This window comes from Nematolebias whitei, chromosome 5 (assembly GCF_014905685.2).
Source record: "Nematolebias whitei isolate Nwh7 chromosome 5, NemWhi1, whole genome shotgun sequence".
Lineage (NCBI taxonomy): Eukaryota > Metazoa > Chordata > Actinopteri > Cyprinodontiformes > Rivulidae > Nematolebias > Nematolebias whitei.
The window spans coordinates 8,039,560-8,046,134 of NC_056502.1; the positions used below are offsets into that span (position 1 = coordinate 8,039,560).

The 6,575-nt window shown below is 40.7% G+C and overlaps 2 protein-coding genes across 3 annotated transcripts in view; one reads left to right on the plus strand and one right to left on the minus strand.

The window, feature by feature from the left end:
* bbs9 (Bardet-Biedl syndrome 9) overlaps window positions 1-6,575 on the plus strand; it is a 229,391-nt gene that overhangs the window by 134,439 nt on the left and 88,377 nt on the right. The gene's annotated exons all lie outside the window — the stretch shown is intronic.
* nt5c3a (5'-nucleotidase, cytosolic IIIA) overlaps window positions 69-6,575 on the minus strand; it is a gene marked incomplete at its 3' end in the record, with an annotated part of 16,568 nt that continues 10,061 nt past the window's right edge. The window contains 7 exon segments of one of the 2 annotated variants that reach the window (XM_037676134.1): window positions 69-269; window positions 383-545; window positions 634-723; window positions 875-1,007; window positions 2,565-2,634; window positions 2,832-2,930; window positions 4,458-4,493. In XM_037676134.1, coding sequence (XP_037532062.1) covers window positions 69-269; window positions 383-545; window positions 634-723; window positions 875-1,007; window positions 2,565-2,634; window positions 2,832-2,930 — 756 coding nt within the window. 2 annotated transcript variants of the gene reach the window in all.

Consider the following 6,575-nt stretch of genomic DNA (forward strand, 5'->3'; position numbering starts at 1 on the left):
ATTTCAATCATCCTTCCTAATCTCCCTCAAACTGTCGACAGTTTCTTTATCGGGTGTCATGACTGTACCTTGTCGTTGAGAAAGCCGATCTTGAGGATGTTCTCCACATTAGGGACACCGTCGGCCATGCTGAGGTCTCCCATTGAGTCTCCCAGCAGAATGACGTTGCCGTTATCCCTCAGCTGTTTGAAGTACTCGGTGTTACGCAGGGCACCGTCATGTTTGTTGTACACATGGATCAGGTCACCTTTGAATCCCCTCAGGATGCCCTACAAGACCAATAGCCAAAAAGACACAAGGTCAGCTCTTCTGTTTCTTTGGTGTGGCGTTAAACGCTTAATAAACACAAAACAGAGGGGGTTGTACCTCATGAAAGACTTACTTTGTCATCAAAGTCCATGAAGTTGGAAACAACCTTAACGTTGGGGTGGTAAACTCCGGACTGACGGATGATTTCCTCGAGGACGTCTCCAAGACCAGCAGAGAAAATGAAGACGGGCACGTTGTGCTGATGCAGGCGATCAAAGAACTGCTCGTAACCCTCTCTGTAACCAAACACACAAAACAAGTTCATCCCTCCCTCTGCTCTATTAAACATGAGAGTTTCACGCATTCTCTTCATTCTGTAGATACCTGAGTGCAACATCAGACTCCCTCACCACCTCCGGCAGTTTGTCTTTCTCAAGGCGCTGCTCCACGAGTAGCGAGTGGGACTTAAAATACCTGGAAACAAACTTGTCTCACAATTCAAGCTTTACACAAAAAGCTCATGCACAAATCGACCTATTCTATAAACTAGACTTGGCTGAGCTATTCTTTTAACTTGCTGCTGAAAGAGTACGTCTTTGTTCCCATATGCAAGTGTTTGACTTACCATTCCACCATAAAAGGGAATTTCTCTTCCATAGTAAGGTGAGGGTCTATCTCGATGGGATAATATTTATGCTTCAGCTGCAGCAGCTTCTGCTTGCACTCCTCTGATACCAGTTTGCAGTTATCGATGATGTCTAAGTAGAGAAAATGCGTCAAGAACATAAAGACAATTCCAACTAGGGTATTTCAAACAGACATCTTCGAATGAAAAGGCCTAATGTTCATTAAAGAAATGTGTATCGCCTTTTCCGTCATCTTATGCTGAGAAATGATGGTGTTGCTGCAACGTTGGTTAAATTTTGAAAACAACATTTTGCAAAATCTTATACAATATCACAAGATGTCCTGCTCAGAGTCACATCAAATGTTACGTTGATTGTTGCAATTATTGTTGAGTTATGGCCATTTGTGCTTGTAAAGGTTGATTAACTATAACTATCATTGAGGTTTAATTTGATCTGGATCCTGCCGGAACACGGTCCGGGAACGCTCTTATTTTGACAGGGTGCAGTCCGGTAACCATTTGCTTGGATCCGGTAACTCTCAGGCTTACTAATAATAAAGTTATTTAAAGAAGTTTACTTCTCAAACCTTAGATTCACCAAAATATTGAATACAATTTGAATAAATATGGAAGGATGAAAATGATGAAACAGGTCAGTAAAAGCTATGATTTTTTTTTTTGGGATGAGGCGGATCCTCGATGCCACCTGTCAATCAATCCAGTGGGCTCGTCAGCAACTGACCAATGGACGATTTCAATTTGTCCAGAAGTGAAACGCCCCTTACGTGCCAGAGCTGGAGTGGGGGGGTTAGGATGCGTGAGAGAAGCGGCGCATGCTAAACAACTAGTAAGGCCAGAAATGATCCTACATTTAATAGGTTACACTTATAAATCACACATAAAGCGTTTAAAAGTAAATAGTAAATATGATATAGATTAGAGATGCACAATATTGGATTTTTGACCGATTTCCGATATGTCAATATGTTGAAACTTATTTGGCCGAAAACCAATATTTGTTCCTGCCTAGACCTACACAGCTTTCTCTGCTGTGGAATTAAAATACTACATTATTCTGCATGGTCTTTGTCAGTTTGGCCTGCTACCAAATGCAGATGCTCAAAGGGGGCTGAAAATGATGTAACACTTCAACTTGCATTATGTTTAATGTCAAATTTATTCATGACATTTACTGTCAATGGGATTAATGGGATTTACCTGTCTAAATAAAGGTCGATTGATTGATTGTCAGTAACACAATAACAACAATCGAACAGTGCAAATTTGTAAATTTTCACTAATCTAAACTTAACGGCGCGCGTGATGTTATAACGTTGTGCTGGCGCTGCAGCCATCCTTGTCACTGGGTTGTCAAATATATATATATATATAAAAATTTAAACAGCGCCTTTTATATCGGTGAGTTACTGTGTTGGAATGGCAGATGTCTGATATTTCACTTTATCGCTAATATCGGCCGATACGAAACCATGCCGATAATATCGTGCATTCCCAAATATGGTTTGGTATTTTGGCATTTGTGCGCCTAAGCGTTGTGTTGTGTGCGTTCCAGTATCAGTGTTGGCCTCAGTGAACCTTGGTCTCACACTGCTATTTGCGTTCCGGCATCGTTTGGTTTACAAATTAAGCAGTGACTGGTACAAATGTCTCGTCATGTTTTACTTACTGTGACAAGTCGGGCAGCGTTTGCCATTGATGGCAAATTTGCTTATTGTCATGTCAAAGTCTGTGATGATCTGAAACAGACAAGAACATTGTTTATTAAAACCACAAAGAGGCATGTGCTAAATTAGGCATCAGAACAGACAACCCATAACACTACCTGTAAAACACACAACCATCTGGAAATTAATTAAAAGAGCTAGTTAAAATATGAAATGAGTTCATTTCTTTCACTTCACAGAAGCAGTTCCAACAGGGCTTAATGACATACCTGCAGTTTGTTAGCTCCTCCTTTGATGAGGCCACAGATGATCTGCTCCACCCTCTCAGGATCCCTCATGTGGACCGTTGGTTTCTCAAACTGAGGCATCTAGGGTTCCACAAAGAGACAATAAATGTGGTTATTGAGCAGGATATAAAAAGTGGAAACCAACCTCAATCTCTACCTCCAAGCAAGTCGGAGAAAAGATGAAAAAAGGTCACACTGGAGCTACAGTTCAGTTCATCATGCGAAATGTTTCACAATGAAGTTTTACCTTTCTTTACCATAGTTAAACAGAACAATCAGGATATTTCAACTCTTAAAAAAAAAAACGTTTGACTCAAAGTTTAATAACTGTGAAGAATTCATCTGTAGAGAACTGCATTTGATTTGCACTGCCAATATTTTTTTCTTTAATAAGTGTGTCAGTACTGAGGCAACAAGTCGTGTCTTGAATAAACCTTCAAGAGGTTCATCTGTGTAGGAGGAACCTCTAACACTGCCTCCAGCACAGAAACAGAACACCGTGTTCCCTGGTTCAGACCCCGGGCACACACCGATGAGAAGGGTTACAGGGTTTCAAAACAGCTGATGTTGGGAACATCGGCGTGTGTGACAGTCTGAATAGAAACACAACCCAAATCAGAGGTCGTCGAGGTCAACCCTTCTTGTAGCTTCATCAACTTCATTTCCACCGAGACGTTGTAAAACTGGAGCAGCATTTGTGTTGGGCTCTGCAGATTAAAGCTGTCCCTTCTTGATCCATTCCTGCGGTTCGCCTTGTGAGATTAGGCGACTTGAGATGGTAAATTAACTAAAAACATGGAAATGTCTGAGGTGCACCATACGTCTGTATTCACAAGTAAGAACTGATATGGTGAGCTGTTTGTTAAGTTAGTCAATTTAGAGATTTCATAAACTTATTCAGTGTTTAAAAGATAATCTAGTTGGACTTAAAGCTCCAGTGTTGATGTGTTTGTCATTATTAGATAACACAGGGATGTCAGAGATTACAGCACCAGGAGGAGCTCCACAACGGTACAGACATGTAAAAAAAAGAAGAAACAGAGCTGAACGTCCAGTACGGTCGTTGTACAAGTTACAACATCCTACCCACCCACTAACATTGCCTCCACTTATGTAATCAGACTTGCTGTAACTCAAACACTGCTGTGATCATACTGACACAAGACGCTCGGAGTACGAGCTAAAAATAAACCACAGTTTTTAACCTAGACACAAGGAATCCTCGAGTCGTGAAGTAAACAAGCCGAGACTCAAAACAACTCCTTGAATTGATTCTCCGTTGAAAGCTGAACTCGTTTGGGCGACGCACACTTCTTTACGTGCATGGTGCATTTAAAGGGTCACAAAATGTGTCGTCTTTTGTAAATACAAGAGGGTTTCAGAGCACATGCTCCAAATGGCAATAAAATTACACCTTGTACAAATATTAACTAGCTCTAAATAATTAAGTTACTCAAAGAAAGTCACTTTTGCATGCTTTCAAAACGCTTTTAAACAGTAATCTCATACTGACAGGAGCCTTCAATCTGGTAATTTACCCAAAAAGGAGGGGGTGCGTCCAAACACTGAAGCCGTCGGAGAACTAGCTGCACACAAACACAAGCTTACCTCGGGTCTGTTGTCTCTGCGGAAACAGGAGTGAAGAAAAGATTTTGTGGCTTCGTAGGGTTTATATAGCTACAGAAACAGGCAGGGGGTGGGGGTGTTGACCAAAACTGATAAGACATTATAACCACTCCCCCCAATCCAGGCTCAATTACATGCATAAAATTAAGTAATACTTGGGATCTAGACCGTTTCCAGTAATGTGACCACTGACCCTTTTCATAAAAGAACCTTTAAAATCAATTAGAAACGCCAAACTTGCTTGAGAGCAGATGGAAATGTGTGTGCTCGGCAGTAACACACAATTCTCACCATGATAACAAACATATGCACAATAAATAGCCCGAAGCTACAAGAAAGGTTAAGGTTCAGGCTGTTTGGTCTGTCCATGGTCAGTCACATGTGTCCAAGTCAACTATAGATTCGCCTCACATGCATGCATTCAACACACACACACACACATACAGATAACTCTGTGTCTTGTGCTTATCTTTATGCTGTGGCTTTAATATTTGACTCCTGACACTGAAGTGTTTGTGCAGTTTGGGTTAAGTCTGTGAGGCCCAAAGACTCAAAGACATCAACTCTAAAAAAAAAAATAATAATAAAAAAAAAGTTTTCTTTTTAATAACAGCAAACTGTGCATTCAGCATGACGGCTTAAGCAGAAATGTCAACGTATTTTTGTAGTTCTGGTAACTTTTTCATCCATTCAACCTTTATTTAGACAGGTTAATCCCACTGAGCCTCGGGACTCATTTACAAAAGAGACCTGATTTTAACGAAGCGTGATGACAACAGTGGACAACAAAGTCAACAATGGTCAATCATAAAGGATGCACACAAATTGAGAACAACAAGTGAAAGAAAATGGTATTAAAAAATGTAACAAAAAACAGCTAGGTTGTAAAGCGATGTAGAAAACTAAAAACAGGAACATGTCTGCACTGGTTTTGCCATGAACTTAACAGATGTTTAAAGCCACTTAGAAAGGGAACTTCAGATCTTCAGATCTTTTTGTAAGATATTCCAGGAAACAGGAGCGAAGTAGGAGAAGACCCTTTTGCCAAATTCAGTCCTCACTGAGGGAACACTGCAGGTAATAATGTCCTGAGAGCGCATGCTGTAGCTGCACTCACGCAGAGACATGCAAGAGGAGATGTATGAAGGCAGCAGACCAAGAAGTGATTTAAAGATGAAAATGTACCAGTAAAAGAGTCTGCATGAAATTAATGATGTCCAGTTAACCAGGGAATACAGGGTGCAGTGGTGGGTACGGTAGTTACAGCCAGTTATGAATCTTAGCGCACCATGATAAACAGCGTCCAACATCTGCAGGGTGCTTGTACGAGCGTTCAGGTAAAAAATGTCACCGTAGTCAATGGAGGGAAGGAAAATCGCAGTTACAAAGCATTTCCTAGCATTCAGAGTTAGACAGGATCTATTTCTGAAAAAGAAACCCAGTTTAACTTTCTGTTTCCTCACCAAATTTTCTACATGGAGCTTAAAAGAGATGCGAGTCGACCAAGATACCCAAATATTTGTAGGAATCGAAAAACTCAATAGGGACACCAATCACGTGGCGTCTCTGGGCAGCATGCCTCACCCCCAAAATGCCCCCCGGGCGCTTTCAATAGCTGCCCACTGCACCACCTGGTGGTGGATGGGTTAAATGGAGAGGCTAATTTTGCCATTGTATGGAAACATACAGTGCTGACATTGTGATGACATTATCATTATTATTATTATTTGAGGATAAAAATCAAAAGAAAAACTGCTGGGACCAACTTCGTGTTTGAAAACAGCATCCCTTTGGTTTTGTTTGCGTTTAGGACAAGTTTGAGATGCAACAAATCCGACTGGATGATGTCGAAAGTTGATTGCTAAAGCTGGAAAACCTTAGCAACTGTTTTAGCTCGACAGTAAACAACTATCATCAGCATAGAAATGTAAGGATGCATCAGGGATGGTCTGACCTACATTACCTATGTAGATTGTAAAGAGGGTGGATCCTAAGACTGAGCTTTGTGGTACTTGTTACAATTTATGAAAGTACAGTAAATTGTTAATATCCTGATGCATGCTCAATAATCCAGGTAGAAAAATCTAAAAAAATAAAAAA